Source organism: Prinia subflava, chromosome 14 (genome assembly GCF_021018805.1).
Source record: "Prinia subflava isolate CZ2003 ecotype Zambia chromosome 14, Cam_Psub_1.2, whole genome shotgun sequence".
Lineage (NCBI taxonomy): Eukaryota > Metazoa > Chordata > Aves > Passeriformes > Cisticolidae > Prinia > Prinia subflava.
In genome coordinates this window covers 12339960-12359063 of record NC_086260.1, presented here as the reverse complement: position 1 = coordinate 12359063, position 19104 = coordinate 12339960, and the positions used below count along the sequence as shown (strand labels likewise).

Below are 19104 nucleotides of genomic sequence, written 5' to 3'. Positions count from 1 at the left end.
CCTGGCACTAAGCCCCAGTCCCCCGGTGTCACCTGGCACTAGCTGCATGTCCTGCATCACCTGGCACTAGGTGGATGTCCATCGGCATCACCTGGCACTCGGTGTCCCTTGGTGTCACCTGGCATTGGGGCTGCGTCCCTTGGTGGCAACTGGCACTGGGCCGCACTCCCTCGGTGTCACCTGGCACTGGGTGCATGTCTCTTAGTGTCACCTGGTTCTGGGCCCGTATTCCTTGGTGTCACCTCGCACTGGGCCCCAGTCCCCCGGTGTCACCTCGCACTGAGCCCCAGTCCCAGCCCCTCCCTCAGCCCTGGGTTAGGACATCCCCCTGTCCACACCAGTTCTCCACCCAGCTCTGTGTCAGATGACTGCAGACCTTGGGGCAGGGCAAGGGACAGCGGGGTGACCCAGCCAAGGCCCCAACACCTGCCCGCAGCTGGGCAAGGGCTGCTGTGGGCTCAGAGGGTCCCTGCTTACCTGGCCCAGGCACGGCAGCGCCGAGCCCTGCAGGAAGAGTCCCGGCTCCTGCCTGGGACAAGCGCAGAGTCACAGCAGTCGCCGGGGTGGGTTCCTGGTGTTGGCACCCAGACACGCAGCTGTGGCAGTGGGCACTGATCACAGCGCCACAGCCTTCCTGCAGAAGCGTCCTTAGAAGGACGGCCCAGAGGCACAGGCACAGGCACAGCGGCTGCCTGCTCAGGGATTGCAGGCTCCTTAGTGATTTCAGCTCCTTAGAGATCTTTTAGGGGGCACAGTGATTTCAAGCTCTTTTAGGGGGCACAGTGATTTCAAGCTCTTTTAGGGGGCACAGTGATTTCAAGCTCTTTTAGGAGGCACAGTGATTTCAAGCTCTTCAGTAACTTCAGGTGTCAACTGGCACTGGGCCCGTGTCCCCTGGTGGCACCTGGCACCGGGCCCCAGTCCCTTGGTGTCACCTGGCACCGAGCCCCAGTCCCCCGGTGTCACCTGGCACCGGGCCCCGGTCCCCCGGTGGCACCTGGCACCGGGCCCCAGTCCCTTGGTGTCACCTGGCACTGGGCCCCAGTCCCTCGGTGTCACCTGGCACCGGGCCCCAGTCCCCCGGTGTCACCTGGCACCGGGCCCCAGTCCCTCGGTGTCACCTGGCACCGGGCCCCAGTCCCCCAGTGGCACCTAGCACCGGGCCCCAGTCCCTTGGTGTCACCTGGCACTGGGCCCCAGTCCCCCAGTGTCACCTGGCACTGGGCCCCAGTCCCCCGGTGTCACCTGGCACCGGGCCCCAGTCCCTTGGTGTCACCTGGCACCGGGCCCCAGTCCCCCGGTGTCACCTGGCACTGGGCCCCAGTCCCCCGGTGTCACCTGGCACTGGGCCCCAGTCCCCCGGTGTCACCTGGCACCGGGCCCCAGTCCCTTGGTGTCACCTGGCACTGGGCCCCGGTCCCCCGGTGTCACCTGGCACTGGGCCCCAGTCCCTTGGTGTCACCTGGCACTGAGCCCCAGTCCCTCGGTGGCACCTGGCACCGAGCCCCAGTCCCAGCCCCTCCCTCAGCCCTGGGTTAGGACATCCCCCTGTCCACACCAGTTCTCCACCCAGCTCTGTGTCAGATGACTGCAGACCTTGGGGCAGGGCAAGGGACAGCGGGGTGACCCAGCCAAGGCCCCAACACCTGCCCGCAGCTGGGCAAGGGCTGCTATGGGCTCAGAGGGTCCCTGCTTACCTGGCCCAGGCACGGCAGCGCCGAGCCCTGCAGGAAGAGTCCCGGCTCCTGCCTGGGACAAGCGCAGAGTCACGGCAGTCGCCGGGGTGGGTTCCTGGTGTTGGCACCCAGACACGCAGCTGTGGCAGTGGGCACTGATCACAGTGCCACAGCCTTCCTGCAGAAGCGTCCTTAGAAGGACGGCCCAGAGGCACAGGCACAGCTGCTGCCTGCTCAGGGATTGCAGGCTCCTTAGTGATTTCAGCTCCTTAGAGATCTTTTAGGGGGCACAGTGATTTCAAGCTCTTTTAGGGGGCACAGTGATTTCAAGCTCTTTCAGGGGGCACAGTGATTTCGAGATCTTTCAGGGGGCACAGTGATTTCAAGCTCTTTTAGGGGGCACAGTGATTTCAAGCTCTTTCAGGGGGCACAGTGATTTCAAGCTCTTTCAGGGGGCACAGTGATTTCAAGCTCTTTCAGGGGGCACAGTGATTTCAAGCTCTTTCAGGGGGCACAGTGATTTCAAGCTCTTTCAGGGGGCACAGTGATTTCAAGCTCTTTCAGGGGGCACAGTGATTTCAAGCTCTTTCAGGGGGCACAGTGATTTCAAGCTCTTTTAGGGGGCACAGGGATTTCAAGCTCTTTTAGGGGGCACAGGGATTTCAAGCTCTTTTAGGGGGCACAGTGATTTCAAGCTCTTTTAGGGGGCACAGGGATTTCAAGCTCTTTTAGGGGGCACAGGGATTTCAAGCTCTTTCAGGGGGCACAGGGATTTCAAGCTCTTTCAGGGGGCACAGGGATTTCAAGCTCTTTCAGGGGGCACAGGGATTTCAAGCTCTTCAGTAACTTCAGGTGTCAACTGGCACTGGGCCCGTGTCCCCTGGTGGCACCTGGCCCCAGTCCCTTGGTGTCAACTGGCACTGGGCCCCAGTCCCCCGGTGGCACCTGGCACCGAGCCCCAGTCCCAGCCCCTCCCTCAGCCCTGGGTTAGGACATCCCCCTGTCCACACCAGTTCTCCACCCAGCTCTGTGTCAGATGACTGCAGACCTTGGGGCAGGGCAAGGGACAGCGGGGTGACCCAGCCAAGGCCCCAACACCTGCCCGCAGCTGGGCAAGGGCTGCTGTGGGCTCAGAGGGTCCCTGCTTACCTGCCCCAGGCACGGCAGCGCCGAGCCCTGCAGGAAGAGTCCCGCCTCCTGCCTGGGACAAGCGCAGAGTCACGGCAGTCGCCGGGGTGGGTTCCTGGTGTTGGCACCCAGACACGCAGCTGTGGCAGTGGGCACTGATCACAGTGCCACAGCCTTCCTGCAGAAGCGTCCTTAGAAGGACGGCCCAGAGGCACAGGCACAGCGGCTGCCTGCTCAGGGATTACAGGCTCTTCACTGATTTCAGGCTCTCCAGTGCAATTGGCTCCTTCGGGCGGCGCTCCCGGAGCAGTCGGAACTTTCCTACCCAGCTCCTTCCTCTTTAGGGTGCAGCAAAAAACCGCCGAAATTGTGAGGGAACAGGGCCTTTTATAGGGAAGACAGGGGGCGGGGTGAAACACTTGAGCCAATCAGGTGGAGGATTGAGAAATGAACCAATCAGAGGAAGGATCGAAAATGGACCAATGGGGTTGCGCGAAAGGAGCCAATGAGGTTCGAGCGCTCCCCGTCCCTCACGTGGCAGAGCAGGTGCGGGGCTGCGCCCTCAGCGCTGCTGTTGGCGGGCTCGGCTCGGGCTGCTCTGCAGGGGAGGGGGTTTTATGTTATTGGCAGCTTTTCTTCGGACACTGTGTTTATATTTACACTGTCCAGCTTTTGTCCGGGCATTGTGTTTATATCACTGTCCAGCTTCTCTCTAGGGACTGTGTTTATATCACTGTCCAGCGTCTCTCCAGGGATTGTGTTTATATTACACTCTGGCTTGACTGCTGTCTGTGCAGGGAGCATGTTTATGTTGACGTTTACCTTCTCTCCAGAGGGGTGTGTTTGCATTAACACTGTCTGGCCGAACAGCCAGCACACGAACCTGCCTGACAGACACCCACTTGCTCAGTGACAATTGCTGGTGATCGCTGGGACGTCCCTGCACGCAGCAGGGCACCAGGACCAGCTCCTGGCACCCTCTGCCAAGGCTGAGGTCTGCAAGGGAGAAGTTCCCACCCAGCCCTGACCTTGCTTGTACTCTGCGGACACCGGGCAGTACCATCAGCCAGACCCCAGGATTTTAATGTCACTTGGCAAATCTGGCTTGCATCTTGGTTCTTGCTGAGACCAATCTTCAGTGCTTGAGAGGATGGGAAAGAACAACAACCCCACACCCACAAGTTAGATGACCTGCCAACAGGAATTTTTTCTTACCCCCACAGATAACCCTAGGGATTTATCTGGGGAAAAACCAAAAGTGCCTTTTGTTTCCAAGTACAGCAGTCCACCAAGTCCCTCAGGATTCATAACAAAAAGCTATTTTCTTCCTTCAAGAGTTTCTACTCAGTTGCACAATCCTTCCACGAGCTTCTCAAACCACCTCTGCAATCACAAGGTGCTCCAGAATTTTTATCCTCTCATTAGTATTAACTGTCTTCTAATTTCCAGTCTGCATTAACACAAGACTAGTTGATCCCCATTAAAAGGGAGGCGTTGACTTTTAACTCACATAGTTCTCCCAGCCTGATACTTATCCCTAAGGGTATTCATCAATAGTTGGCTTTTGTTGTGCTTTGTTTGGTGGGGCTGAAAAATAGAAACTGATGTTCATCAGTCGTGAAATCCTTGCTGCACAGGAATGAGTGCGTCCCTTCACCTGGGAGCCCAGAAGAGGTCTGCAGTTTGCTAAAACACAGTATTCTCATCTGCATGTAAAAGTTGCATATTTTTGGCTTGCAGTGAAGGTGATCAGGTACCAGGGTACAAGTTCTGGCCGGTGAATTCACAAAGCCCCACGCAGGGACTGGCAGGGAGGGCTCAGCTGTGCCAGCGTCCCTCAGCAACACTGTCACTGTCACCTCCCTCTGCAGAACTGTCCCTTTCCTGCAGTACTACTGTTTAAACAAACCCCAAACTTTATCCCGGCTGATTTTGACTGGCAACCAGCAGAACCTTTGGGAGCTCTTCCTTCCGTTCTGGTGAAATTCTCCGTGGTGGTTGCCGGGTCGCTCTGTCCCTGCCCGCCCTCCGCTGTCTGTGGGGCGCCTTACAGCGAGCCCTGCATGTCCTGAGCTCCGCTGGGCGCACACAGCCCCAGCCCGGCCCTGCTCTGTCCCTGCCCGCCCTCCGCTGTCTGTGGGGCGCCTTACAGCGAGCCCTGCGTGTCCTGAGCCCCGCTGGGCGCACACAGCCCCAGCCCGGCCCTGCTCGGTCCCTGCCCGCCCTCCGCTGTCTGTGGGGCGCCTTACAGCGAGCCCTGCATGTCCTGAGCTCCGCTGGGCGCACACAGCCCCAGCCCGGCCCTGCTCTGCCCCGCCCGAGCCTCACACGCTCCTGCAGAGGGACAATGCCAGCAGGGAACCCTGGAGGGGCAGGAGCTGCAGCTGGTGCCTTCAGCACCATAAAAGCCGCCAGGCTGGGGCTGGAGCTAGAGAAGATCATCTCCCACTAGAAGATTTGTTATATTTGAGCCTCCATTGTGCTTACTACCCACAAATACTCTGTCAAAATGAGATTAACGGTAAAAATATTTGCTAAGAAAGGAACCGAAGCGATTACTGCAGCCTCTTTTGGAGCAACAAAGAGTTGGAAGGGGCACATGTCCCCCGGACACTGTGCTGGCCACGGCCAATAGCTCCATGTGGGACACGGGCACAAATTCCAGCTCCCTTTGTACCCCGAGTGGCACCTGCATCTCCTGCATCTCCTGCTGGCGTCCCGGGAGGGTGCTGAGGGCTCAGCCCTCCCGGGCGGCGTGCCAGAGCCCGCCTGTCCTCCTGGAGACACCCAGCAGCACCCAGGCAGGGCTCAGAGGCTCTCCAGGGTCCCTGCCTGCTTTCACTTTGCGCAGGAGCTGGGCAGTGACCGCGACCCGAGCGCGGACACCAAATCTCCCAAAGCCGTTCCCGACAGAGCCGCACTGGGGTTCCCTGCAGCGCTGCTCACCCGAGGCTTCAATGGAAACTGGGCGGTGTGTCACTGTCCCCGCCGGAGGGGACACCGCGCCCGGCACCGCCGCTCGGGGCTGTCCCTCTCCATCCTCCCGGGCCGGGGCAGGAGCCAGCAGCTCTGCTGAGATCCCCCCAAGCATTTTGCCACCGTTTGTTGTTTTGGGGTTTTTTTTACCCAGCGATGCACAAGCTCGGAAACTAAACCCAGTGACCGGGTTCGTGCCCCGAGTACAGCAGTGATAAGGAATGCGGCACAGCTGCAACGCACTGGCTCTGAGCCCCAGCTTAGCAGCTCAAAAGACATTTTCCAGAGACCTTTTCAATTTTGCAAGGAGGTTTCTGGACGATTAAATAATCAGTGAACTTTGCTTGGTGTTAAGGTACAAAACTTAGCCAAGGAGGTGAAACGGAGTCTGGTTATTTTGGAGAACGGCAGGAATCAGGTTTATCTGATCCTGCATAATAGAGAAATAAAGCGCAGGGAACAGACTGCTGCTTTCACTTGACTTAATTAGTTTATACACTGAAACTATGAATAAAAGGGCTGTGCAGTGCTTTGGCTTCAGTAGTAACCCCGCAGCCATGACAACAGCGAAGCATTGCCGATCACCATGACAAAGAGCCGAGGGCTGCTGCCACAGAGAGCCAGCCCGGCCCGTCAGGCATGCGGTGTCAGCGGAAAAACCCACCCTGAAAAACAAACCCTGAAAAACCCACCCCACCACTGGTGTGCTCAACGCTCCAGTTCTAGTCCTCTGCAAAAATCAGTGTTTGGGAACAGGTTTGGGCAGTTCACACATGTCCATGTCGTTTCATGAACTGCTGGTAACAGCTGTATCTTGTGAAGCCAGGATGTAGCACAGAGGTTTCTTAAAAATAGAGATTTGAATAGTTACAGGCCAGTAACAGAATGCTGCGTCCCTGCCTGCCCCACGTTCCCGGCCTGGTGTGGCATAGGGGAATTCTCCAGGCTCCAGCCCACATCTTGAGGATTTTGTCCTAGATCTGATTAAAAATGACAATAAAAAAATTCCAAGTTCGCTCCCAGCCCATCCCTCTGGTTCCCATTGTGGTAAGAGACGGGCTCAGCAGTGATTTGGCAGCCACAGGGGTGGCACTGTCACAGGGTGCACTGTCACAGTCACAGGGTGCACTGTCACTGTCACAGGGTGCACTGTCACTGGATGCAGCCCCTCCAGAGCCCAGAGCTCCCTCCTTGCCCTGGTGCCCCCATGGAGCCGCCCCAGCTCCCAGAGACCCTTCCCCTCCCACAGGGTGGGCACAGCCCCTGGGGATGCTCCAGCTTTGCAGAACAGGGAGTGGAGAAAATAAAAAGGGGGAACTTGGTTTTTTCATCTGGAAAACATCACTTCAGGCTGTCCCCCACTGGGGTCCAGCAGGGACCCCCTGGGCCAGCTGAGCCCACTGGTGGCCAGCACAGTCCCACCTGCCCTGCACAGGGGCCATCACGCCTGGGGACACTGCGTTTGTCACCATAGCCTGAGCTCCTGGTACTGAGCACAGCCAAAAGTTTACCCAGAGATTAAGAAAAGAAAATAAACAGTGCTGTGAGAAAGACATGGAACTGAGGCAATTTCGTAGCAGGACCAACTCCTCATGCATGCAGATGCAGATGCAGCACCCAGGGAAGGGAGGTAACTCAAAGCACCTCAGAGCTGATTCAAAAGTGATGGGGAGCCAGCCCGGCTCCGAGAGGGTCCCACACCCCTGGGACAGGGGCACAGCCCTACTCTGGGCACTTCTAACTCACAGGAAACCTGCTCATAGTGTCAGCTCCAGCTGAAGTGGAGCATTTGGGTTTGCTTTGCAGCAATTGCATTTTCCCATGGAGAAACCATCCAGGCAGGCAATTTCTGAACAATTTTCCTTGTCTGCTTTTGTAATAAGAGGTGGTAGAAAATAGTGAAGGATAATCGTACAGTCACAGAATGGTTTGGGTTTGAAGTGACCTTAAAGCTCTCCTAGTTCCAACCCCCTGCCAGGGGCAGGGATACCTTCCAGTAAGTGTAAGGAAATAGAAGGAAAAGGACAAATAAAAGTCTCCAACTGCTGAACTCTACGAGTTGCATGTCCCTTTACTTTGCTCACCAGTAAACAGAAGTGTTTTTCTTTCTGCATTGCTAATTGCCAGCTTCTTCATATCATCTCTCAGTGCCAAATAAATATAAAATAAATACAGAAATATGCTCCTAGAATCCTACTGCAAGAGCAAACAGGACACTGTCAGCAATTTTCAGGGTGTCCATCACTTTGCACGTGTGAGAGCAAACCCACAGCGAGGCTGTTGGGAGGAGGGTGTCTTCTTCCAGACGCCTTCTCCCATCCGTGCATCACCAGCCAGCCCTGGGATACAGAAAGTTCATTCTGCCACCAATAGGCAGCACAGCATTGCAGAGCTCCACTGAGGCCACTTCATGGGTTTTTTTAAAAAACCAGTGCATGCTCTGATTTAACAAGGATAACAAACACGAGTTACCTTCCAAAGTGCCCCCAAACAGAAGGTTTAGGGCTGCCAAGCCCCATGGAGTCCCCATGCCATCCCTCTCCCAGAGCACTCACATCATTGAGTCCAGCAGCTCATGTGCCATCAGCAAACATCTGAAAATGATGTTGCAATGTTTGACATTTTTAACTGGCTCTGCATTTCCATGGCTGTGTTACAAGCCCCTGGAATCCTTGTTAAACATCCAGCAGCCTCAAACATCTCCACATGCCCCCAAGTGTCACATCAGTTTCTCCTTCTTTTACTTCTTTCCTTCTTTCCAGATACTCTCCTGCTCAGGCCACTAAAGCACTGAGAAAGTGCACAGAAAATAAACCATTTAAACATTCTTTAAAGTCTTACCAAAACTGCACAAATCCAGAGGGGATATGAAACCTTTCCAATCTTCCCTGTCCCTCACAATCAGCAGGCACCCAAGCACTTCATTGCTTCTGCAGCCCCTGAAGTCACAGGGAACTAAGCCGTGCTTTCAACATTTGCAGGAATTTCCTTCCTTTGCCATAAACCCCCAGCACTCACGTCTCTTCTTCTCCAGCAGGGAGGCTGGGATGAAACACTGGGACCACAGAATCCTAGGATGGTTTGGGTTGAAAGGGACTGTACAAGCCATCCTTTTCCACCCCCTGCCGTGGGCAGGGACACCTCCCCCTGTCCCAGGCTGCTCCAACCCCAGTGTCCAGCCTGGCCTTGGGCACTGCCAGGGATCCAGGGACAGCCACAGCTGCTCTGGGCACCCTGTGCCAGGGCCTGCCCACCCTGCCAGGGAACAATTCCTTCATAATATCCAATCCAAATTTCTTCTTAGTTGAAACTGATTCCCCCTCACAGATTCATGGGGTGAATTAGAGGGTTCCTTTCAGTGGTTCATCCCAGAGGAGCTCAGGGACCCTCAGCAGCTCCAGACTAGTGAGCAAGCAGCAAACACAGGGGTACCCTCCCAGAGGGAGCAGCCCTTCAGAGGAGAGATTATGCAAAGCCAGGTGGGCTGGGCAGACATGGGGAGCAGCCGCCAGCCAGGGCTTGCTGCAGCTTCCACTCCTGAGCTTCAAGTCTGATACTAATCCTTAGTTTTAATCTGAATATTAATAGAATATTTATAAAATGCTTATCTGAGGTCAGAGGCCCCTTGGTTCCCTGCGACTGTGGAGGAGTTCAAGGGTCTGCAGAAGCAGTGAAGAAATTCAGAACAACTGATGAAGGAAGTTCTGGACGCCAGGAGACCCTGCAAGGTATTTCCCTGGAGAAAACCATATTTTAAACTCGGGAATAAAAATCTGAGATGAGGACACAGTGCTTTGTGTTTGTGATCCCTGGAGTAGTGGCTCATCCCTGGAGAAGCACCCTGGGGACACGACACCCCTGTCCCCCCACCCAGCACAGGGCTGCACTCCCTGCACAGAAAAGAGAACAACCAAAAGAGAAACAGGAACATGTCCCACTCCCCTGGATCCCCCTTCTCCCACCCCTTAGGGAAGGGACAGAGGTTGGCCCCTCCTGTGAGCAGGGAAGCCCAAGGCCAGCAATAATTTACCACTTACCAGTCCCTGCTCCTGTGATCCATCCCATTTCCTCAGAAAGGGACAGGCCAGGAGGCACCCCAGAGAAGCAAAAAAATTAACATAAATATGTATATTTTGGTCTTGGGACTTCAAAACTGTGAATTAACCTAGTGTTTGAATGGTTTTGGAGCTTTACACGTATCTCCACCTGCGCTCTCCTCACCCCTGCTGGTGGACAGGAGGGGCGGAGGTGGAAAGGAAATAGGGAACAACAGCATCAAAATAAGATTTATTACTTAGAACCAAGATTTGGAAGAGACAGACATGGCAGATAACAAGAAGAAAGCACGCCAGGCTCCAGCTGTGAGGGAGGGTGGTACCGAGAGGCCGCGGGGCAGGGGGAGGCTCTGGTACCAAAACCAGAGCCAGGCTGAGAGGAGCCTGGGCTGGGAATGCATGAGCAGCAGGGGAGGCCCGTGGGTGCAGAGACTTTGGGGCCCAGATGTAACAGCAGGAGCAGCATCTTCCCACTTCTTAGGACCATGCTAACCCAGCTTTCTGAAAACCAGGTGAGTAGTCCTTGGATAAATGATTGCTTGTGAGATTATTGCTACGAACTGCTCTGTCCATCACCTCAGTCCAGGAGACAGCTGAAACCCAATGCCAGTGAAGCCAGAGAAAGAAACCCCCACTGCCTCGGTTTAGATCATTGAAGGCACTTCAGAGTCTTAAAAATGGCTCCAGTTACCCACTCATCTGTGGAAGGATTTCAGCCTTACATTTAAAATCAGCAGTGACTCAAGACTGTATTTAAGTCTGGCAAGAAAATGTGGCCAGTCTATGAGAAAAAGAGAGAGGTAAAAAGAGAAGTGATGAGCAGACTCATTCTCTGGTGCAGGATACGGAGGTTTTTTACTTGATTTAAGTGGATTTAAAATAGAATCTCATCTTTAAAAAGGAACTGTGAGAAATTTAAATGGAACTGGAACTTATCTTTCTTATATGCGTGCCTAGTTTATCACTTGGAAAATTGCTTAATGACAATTAACTGTGTGAAACAAAAAGCATTTGAAGGAGTGCCTCCTCCTCTTCCTCCTCCTCCCTCTTCTCCGTGTGCTGCTCATGGAAACCTGGCTCACAACAGAAGGGAACAATTTGGAACAAAATCCTTTTCCCCCAAAATAATTCTCCTTTATTTTTTATTGCATAACATTTTTGTATTTCCAACTATAAATAAAAAAATGATTAGAAAGAAGTTACAAAATAGCGTTGAATGGACCAGAACGGCACAGAACTCCTCACACACGATAAATCATTTCCCATCCTCCTCTTCCTCCTCCTTGGCCACGGCGGGGCCTCGCGCCTGGCACCGGAGCTGTGGGGGCCACGGGTCACTCGCTGAAGGTCTCCTTTTCAGAATCTAAAAGAAAAACATCCACACATGGATTTCACATCTAGGAAAACCCAAACCAAACCTAAAGGGCCCTGTGAGCTGGGGGACCTCAAGTGTGTGGGAGGCGCTGCTGCCAGAGCGCGCTCCCGGTCCCACAAGGAAACAGGGCTGAGAGCTGAGCCCAGGTGTGTGAGCCATTCCTGCTGCGGCACAACCTCAGCGCCTCACAGGGCCCTCAGAGCGCAGCTGATTCCCGGGGGGAAGAGCCAGGTCCCGGAGGCAGAGATGGGAAGAGGCAGGGTACAGCCAGCGTTTGGCTCCGTTTGCGGGCAGGAGGGAGATGGACGTGACCCCATGTGGGTGTCAGAGGAGGGGAGTCAGGGCAGGCCGGGGCTGCCAGGGCAGGCCGGGGCTGCTCCCCGCGCTGCAGGCTCGGCTCCCTCAGAGGAGGGGAGTCAGCGCAGGCCGGGGCTGCTCCCCGCGCTGCAGGCTCGGCTCCCTCGTCCCACGGAACGAGCCGAGCCTCGGCCCAGAGGATCCCAGCATGGCTGGGCTGGAGGAGCTCCCTGCAGCGGGGCCACAGGGCTCTGTGCCCAGCCAGGGACGGGCCCATCCACGGGGCAGAGCACAGGGAGGGCGCTTGGACAGACACGGGGGGCACAGCAGGGACAGGAGCAGGGTCAAAGGAGGGGAGGCACCGAGAGCAGCACATCACAGAGGCAGCAGCAGTGCAGGGTGTCACCTCGTGTCCCCAGCCCGCAGCACAGGCCCTGGCTGGGCTGGGGGACAGGACACACAGCCCGACACGGCTCCACAGACAGACAGACAGACAGACAGACACGTGCACGCCTGTGGAGGGACAGCCACAGCGGTGTGAGGGAGCAGACGGCTCCGGGAAGCTCAGAGCTCATGCAGGGGGTCCCCAGGGCAGGCAGGGGACGCTGGGGACAGCGCAGGGCATGGACACTGCTGGGGCCCGTTCTTTCTAAATCTCCTAAGTTTTTACAAGGTGTCAGGCCCCTAAATGCCTCACAAAAACTACAACAGGCCCAGAGAGGTCTCCTGAAGAGTGGCTGGAGAGGCTCTCACCATGCCCAGCTCTTCAAAAGCCACAGTGCTGTAGCTGGTGCTCCAGTGGTGCCTCAGGCATGACAGGCAAAGTGTAGGGATGTGCTCCTTCATGAGGGGAAAAAACAATCCTAACTTTTCCCTCTGCCTTGTGACTACAACGATGTGCTCAATATTCACCATCCATTCTTCCTTTTGCACAAAGAAATTCATCCAAGTGCTCCTTGCTCACCAAATTTGGAAAAATCAAGAGCTTCTCACAAGAATTTCAGTATTGTAACAGATACTTTATCAAATCATAGGGCATTGTCTATGAACAGCTTCTCCAGTGACCAAGCGAGCCCTAAAGCTTCCTGAGGCTTTGTGTGTCAGACTAAGCCTCGACCCATGCAGAGCCTAAACTCCTCATGAGGAAATTATTTAAAGGGAGAAGTTTGATAATCAAATATAGATCCAAGCATAAGCAGCAACAGCCTTGATAGCACACAACTACCCCTGAGGAGGGAGCAGAGAGGATCACACCATTCCCAACAGCAGCCACCTCCTGGTCCGAGCCTGACTTCCACCCCAATCAGGTGTAAGTGCTCACACAGTGAGCAGTGCAGCACGTCCAAACCCTTCTGAGCAGCAAGTTCCTTCATAAAGCAGAATTTGTAGCCTGACAGCTCCTAAAATCCATCTCATTACACTGCACTTCTGGAGTCCAGCTGAGGCATCCCTGTCCTGCTGAATCCACAGGGATCACTCCACAGCCAGAAGTGTTGCCCCTGCCAAAAGGCACTGACACATGTGAGTCAGCACAGTTCCCACCAGATCAACAAACTGGTTCATTTCGGGGGTATACAGATAGGAAAATGACTGCCAGGGATAAAATAGTAACAGAGATCAGCACATCAGAAAACTCCACTGAAGGTGAGTCTGCCCAAGCACCAGCCAGACACTGCCCGACACCACAAACCACTGAGGTGCTCCTCAAGGACTCAGCCCATGATAAATAACCACAGCCAGAAATTACACACCATCATGGTTCTGCTGTTTTATAAACAATCCCAGATCAGACATTCATCCACCACTACAACAGGAGTGTGAGCTCCCTGTCATAGGCTCTGTAGAGATCGTTGCCCACACTGCCCCACAGGAATCACCCCAAATCAGGAGAGGGCAGACCAAGAACTGGGGAAGGCGAGGAAACCTCACTGTACATGACACACAGTCAGAAACTGTTCCATGGGCGACTGTCTCCGAGCCAACACTTTCAACAGCATCCGTAGAAAACGGGGGGAACTAGCTGACAACAAGGCAGAAAACAAGGCAAGGTTTTCCTTAATAGCTGATATCTGATGATTAACATCGATCTCACTCCAAAAGCCTTGAACCTTTTCCTTCATTGCAGCGGGGGTAGTGGGGGAGTGGGGATGACAGGGAAAGCAATATTGACATCACAAAAATTCCAGAAGGGAGACTTCTGGTTACAACTCTCCAAAGCCAATTTCCAAGGCTTCCAAGATGTTTTTCCTGCTCAAACACATGCAAACTGAACAAAACAGACATGGAGCCACATGAGAGCCTCACATCCATGAGGCTTCTCTGGAAAAATTCTGCATGGTCCCAGACCTGACAGTAATGCCCTGGGATCATGAAAAATGCTTGAAGGGAAAGAGCTACCATTGGCAAAGCCAATTTAAACTAGTGATTCAGAGTATTAATGATTTTCTTCCACAAACACCAAACAGCAAAATTGGCCCCTGGAGGAAGAAGCTCACTTCAGGAATCCTGTCTCTTAGCACCCTGTTCCCAACACAAGTATCTCTGCAGGAGCACAGAGAATGCCACATCTCACCCATTCACTCTAGTTTTGCCCCCAGCTGATGTCAAGGATTCAGAGAAAAGCGGAAGCCACGAACGGAGCAGAGTAAAGACAGATATGGAGTAATGGTTAAGTAACCGCAGAGTGCCAGAATGGTTTGAGTTGGAAGGAACCTTAAAGCTCATCCCATCCCACTCCCTGTCCTGGACACGGACACCCTTCCCTGTCTCCAAGTCCCATCCAGCCTGGCCTTGGATACTTCCAGGGATCCAGGGGCAGCCACAGCTGCTCTGGGCAACATTTCCTCTTAAAATGCATTTCCAAAAGAACTTTTTTTTAAAAGGAATTTTAAAAATATTCCCTCTTTAAAGCTGTGGAATGGAGACCAGAGTTAAACATGCAAACAAACTGCAAAGGCCAGTGCTGCATCATTCTTCTGGGTGAAATCTGTGCCAGGGAGGTTGAACCCAGATGTGCAAAAGAGCCTTAAATCCCTGCAGTGTTTCTCCCTGCCATCTCCAGTGCCCAGCTTTGCATCTCTGTGGCAGAAGAGCAGTGCCAGCAGCAGCAGCAGCTCTTCTCCATGTCCAGTCTTGCTCCAAGCAAGCTGGGACTGCAGTGGGTAAGCAGGATGTGGTTGTGCATTAGGATACTCCACCACGGCATAAGGCAATCAGAAAGCCCAATGAAAGGCACAAAGGCAAACTTCAACTACTTTCCCAACTTCCCGAACTGAAAACTGCAAAAGTTTCTCACTACTGGGTGAGTGACTTTGGGGGTTAAACATTCTTTCAAGACTTGTATTAAATTTCTGTAACTGAAAGACTGAAAATCAGGGGATCTGTGAGCTCCCTCTTGGAAACCTGGTGACTTCCCACATGTCCCTGCAGTACAGTGCTGGCTGAGTGATGGCAGAGCTACAGGACATGCAGGACTGGAACCAGCAAGACCAGGAATTCTACCAGCAGGTCTGACCCATTTGCTGCGTGTTGAAGCAATATTCAGTCAGGAATGAGTTCAGTTCTGGGATCTGTGGGGGATCTTTTTAGGTGCAGTTTTCCTGTTCTGGTGGTGCAGCATGGACCCCTCAGTTCTGTCTTACTCCTTTGCTCACCTTTTGCTCAAGAAGTTGCTCCATTTAATTTAATCTCATGCCATTTGCTTAATTGCCAAAGGTCAAAGCACCCCGTGACACAATCCTCACAACTGAAGGCAAAAAAACCACGGCTTGAAGTGAACAGCCAGAAGAGCTGCAGCCAAGAGGGCCATCAGGAAATTAAAAACCACGAGTACAACAATGCCAGCAACACATTCTGAGCTCCTGCTTGGCCCCAGTGCAAGAGGCAGGTGCGCACCCACCCAGGCCCGGAGGCTGCCCCGCGCCCTGCTGGCAGCAGCCCGCCTCTCCCAGGAGCACAGCCATGCAGCGCAGCCACCGCGGGGCAGGCGGGCACCACACACTCCCAGGGAAGGCAGCACAGACAGCAAAGCCACGCCAGAGACACAAACAGGGGTGTCACACCTGCACGCCCTTCCCTCGCCCCTCCTGCAGCCTCACCCAATGATGGTGACTGCCACGAGGGTGCTGGCAACAGGACCGACCTTCCTCACACCCAAACGGTGCCAGGATCCTCCCGAAGGGCTTCCCTAGTGCTCTGCAGCTCAGGAGAGAGCTCATGGGCCTCTTTCCCACCTACCAAACTGAGCGTCCTCATGAGCAGCACCAGCAGCCCTGAGGGAGCCCCATGCTCAAGGCTGCGGCCGAGGCTGCGGCCCCTCCGCGGGCAGGGCCAGCCCCAGGAGCGGCCGGGCAGCGCTCAGGGCCTGAGGTGCCAGCAGCACCCCGGGCACAACTGCTGCAGGCACCACCTCTGCTCCTGCTACACAATCCAGGGACAAGAATGGCTCTGGAAAACAAACGCAGAATTACCTGGGACTGCTGGCAATTGACACTGTTCTACGTTTTAGGAAAACACTGGGTTTTTCACACCATTTTCAAGCACAAAATGTTTATTTTTCTTTTTAATCTATACAATTTCTTGGGGGTTTTAGTGCCACTGACTTTGTCAGTATACAAGGGATGGACTGTACAGGCAATAGCAACATAAACTGTAGGATTCAGTGCGAGCCAAAGGGAACCCGGTGTGAGAACATATTTTCCATGTTTGCTCTTGAAGCATACAGACATGAATCTAGAAAACCCAAACAAATTAAAGATACATGGTACAGAGAACAGAAATCTCTTACTGCAGTAAGTATTTTGCCCAGGCAGAAGACTCTGCATAATTGTGTATAAAATTCAATTCTAACTGAATTGATGGAATAATATATTCAAAGGGTACAAACAAAGTAATTTAGACAGGTATAATGCTTGAAGTACAACAGAACTATACAATTCACAGCTTGGCGGCACAGGACGGCTCTGCCCCTCAGCAGAGGGTTACAAAACGTGGTCGTGGGGCCTTTGGGTGTGCCACACCCGTGTCCTGTGCCTGTAACGCTGCCCGTAGCGCCCAGGGAGGGGAGGAGACTTACCATGGCAAACCAGCTCTAGTGGTTACCTTGTGCCTTTGCACTGAGGTGCAGGTGGAGGCTCTACGCACAGTAAAATGGGCAAAAAGCAACTTTGGAACAGGAGAGAGGTGTCCGTGCCACCTGGAGCGCAAACTTGGGTAAAAATAAAGATAAATAAATAAATAAATAGATAAAAAAATCCAAACAGAAGGCGGTGAGACTCAAACCTGAAGTGTCAGATATGAAAAAGAACAGCTTCACATTTTTATTCTGTTTTAGCATGAACACAGCTGGCATGCCAGGACCAGGGGTCGCCCTGGAGCTCGGTGCCGTGCTCTGCCCACACGGGGCCCAGGGCCACCGGCAGGAACGCTCTGCCGCCGTCCAGTTCCATCACAGAACACGCACGAGCTTGTGATTCAACTAAATTATAAAAGCCCACACGGGGAAAAGAAATACAATCCAGTGTGCTGCTGATCCAGAGGAAAACAGCATTTGCTGCCTGTTACAGAATTAATTCACCATCTACAATGACTTTACCACAGGCTGGGAAGGAGAACAGAGCGCTGCCTGAAGCTGCACTCTGTCCTTGTGTACACTTTCCTTGGATCACTCTTGTAAATGCTCCTACATTACAATGTGCACTTCACTACTCCTTGTACAAACACCAACAATTTTACGATCAGTGCATCAAACAAACATGTCAAACAAACCTCACCTCACAATTCTTATTTCTAAAAGCTTCAGAAATGAAAATTCAACCCGTGAATAAAACAAAAGCATTTACAGCAGAAGGAAGCTGATGAGGAACATCAACGGTAAACCTGCAATATCTCTGCAAATAAAAAGACCTCCAATTCACAAGCAGATTGTAAATAAAATACACCTTCCAAATAATTGTACATCTCTTTCCAGCTGGGACTGGAAAGCTGAGATTCAAGGCACTGAACTCCTGCAGGGTTAGTACAATTTGCTAATTATCAATTCAAGTACAATGGTGTTAAGGATCGCAAGTGTGAAACAGAACACGAGGAATAAAGTGTCTTCAGCAATGGGACAGAAGCAGATATTGCCGTGAGCCAAAGGATCCGTGGTGCTGCTGCCCCAGACTGCTGATGCAGGCTACGGCCGTGCCCGCCCGGTCCCACACACCCCCCGGCACCAACAGGGCAAACACTCCAACGTGACAGCGCCACAGCCAGCGGGACCCGCGGCGGAGTCACCCACGGACGGGGTCACCCACGGCAAGGTCACCCGCGGCAGGGTCCTGTGGCAGGGTTCCCGTGGGCCGGTCCCCGTGGCAGGGTGACCCACGGCAGGGTGACCCACGGCCGGTGCCGCGGGCCGCTCCCCGCGCTAGGTCAGGCGCAGCCGCGGGCTGTGCGGCCGCGCCGGGCGCTGCAGCGGCCCCGGGTACATGCGCAGGCAGGTCCGGCCCAGCGGCGAGAAGCGCACGATGCCGGGAGCCCGGGCCAGCCCCGGCTGCGGCACCGGGCCCGGCCACGGCACTCCGAACACGGGCGAGGGGAAGGCGGCTCCGTACCGACACAGCGGCATCGCGTACGGCGCCACGGCGCCCGCCAGCGCCGGCCCGGGCACGGGCAGGGGCGGTGCGGCTCCAGGAGCTAATCCCGTGGGCAGGGGGCAAGCCACCGGAACGGGGCACTTGCTCCCCGGTCCTGTCCTTACCGAATTTACCTACAAAAAGAGAAACACAAGTGTCGCTACGGGGCACTGCTGTCCCCGTGCCAGCAGCATCCCCGCCCAACGCCGGGCCCCGGGCAGGCGGGGGGGCACGGGGGTGCCACGGGCTCCTTGGGGCTTTCTTTGGGGCTCATTCCTTTTTTCCTTCTATACTTTGGGGGGTGGGGGGTGGTTTGGTTTTGTTTTTTAAAAGACACAATATTTGTAAATTAATATATGAGGCAGAGGGGAAAGTTACCTCAGTATAACCTCATTCTTTAAGAAGGCAGGAAGAATCGTTAACCAGGTGAAAATGAACACCCTCGCATATCCAAAGGAACTCAGATATCTGTTAACTTGTGCATAAAAGTAAACAAACTTCACCAAAAGCAGAATTAAGCCACATCCCAGCTCTTACAGCCAGCCTCAAAAGAGCTTTAAAGACTCTAGCCCTTATTTCTGCACAAAATCGTTCCACCCAGCCCGGGAGCCGGGGGTGGCGCTGGCCGTGCCAGGGGAGGCAGAGGCAGCCAGGACACAGCAGGGCTGCTCCGCCTCGCAGGCCGCAGCACCAACTCCAGCAGGGTTTCTAAAAGTCTGTTAACATACCCTTCAATTATTCAGTGAGGGGCAGAGAAAGAACTCTCCTCCCTCAGTACAGGACGGCGGAGCTTCCCAAATGACACACTCCGTCCTGCACGGTGCCTTGGGAACTGCTGCTACCCCAAACCCGTGCAGCATTTCATTGCATTTTTCATGTCACAGAATTTACAGCTCCCTGCCAGGGTTCCCACCACGCCATCACCTATTTGTGGCATAAGGAAAAGGGGTGTTATTTAATTCTGGGAGTCTCCCATCAAT

At 54.1% G+C, this 19104-nt stretch overlaps 1 protein-coding gene across 7 annotated transcripts in view; it reads right to left on the bottom strand.

Annotated features, from left to right (window-relative positions):
• Window positions 1-10944: 10944 nt before the first annotated feature.
• Window positions 10945-19104, bottom strand: part of WNK2 (WNK lysine deficient protein kinase 2) — an 88936-nt gene continuing 80776 nt past the window's right edge. For 5 of the 7 annotated variants that reach the window (XM_063411886.1, XM_063411889.1, XM_063411888.1 and 2 more), the window contains one exon: window positions 16039-18258. In XM_063411886.1, the coding sequence (XP_063267956.1) occupies window positions 17917-18258 (342 nt within the window). In that variant the 3' untranslated portion in view covers window positions 16039-17916. Of the gene's footprint in view, window positions 11199-16038; window positions 18259-19104 lie in introns of those variants that run through there. The other 2 variants (XM_063411890.1, XM_063411892.1) reach the window with 1 other exon arrangement.